Source organism: Nestor notabilis, unplaced genomic scaffold (genome assembly GCF_000696875.1).
Source record: "Nestor notabilis isolate BGI_N333 unplaced genomic scaffold, ASM69687v1 scaffold14972, whole genome shotgun sequence".
NCBI classification, from domain to species: Eukaryota; Metazoa; Chordata; class Aves; order Psittaciformes; family Psittacidae; genus Nestor; species Nestor notabilis.
The window spans coordinates 26,488-26,691 of NW_009918851.1; the positions used below are offsets into that span (position 1 = coordinate 26,488).

Consider the following 204-nt stretch of genomic DNA (forward strand, 5'->3'; position numbering starts at 1 on the left):
GAGTCTGCTGCCTGGCCCTTAGCCCGCTGCCCTCTTTGCAGGCAAGTGTTGGTGATCCTCTCCCAGCTGGAGGGTAACGCTGGCTTCTCCATCACCCACCGCCTGGCGCACCGCAAAGCCACCCAGGCCTTCCTCAATGACTGGATGTTGACGAAGGGCACCCACAACCCACTGCTCACACCGGAGGTCGCGGGGACCCACGGC

The 204-nt window shown here is 64.2% G+C and overlaps 1 protein-coding gene across 1 annotated transcript in view; it reads left to right on the forward strand.

Annotated features, from left to right (window-relative positions):
• Positions 1 to 202, forward strand: part of CAPN15 (calpain 15) — a gene marked incomplete at its 3' end in the record, with an annotated part of 14,193 nt that extends 13,991 nt beyond the window's left edge. Inside the window, 1 exon segment of the mRNA XM_010009939.1 lies at positions 42 to 202. Within this exon segment, the coding sequence (XP_010008241.1) occupies positions 42 to 202 (161 nt within the window).
• Between the last annotated feature and the right edge of the window lie 2 nt (positions 203 to 204).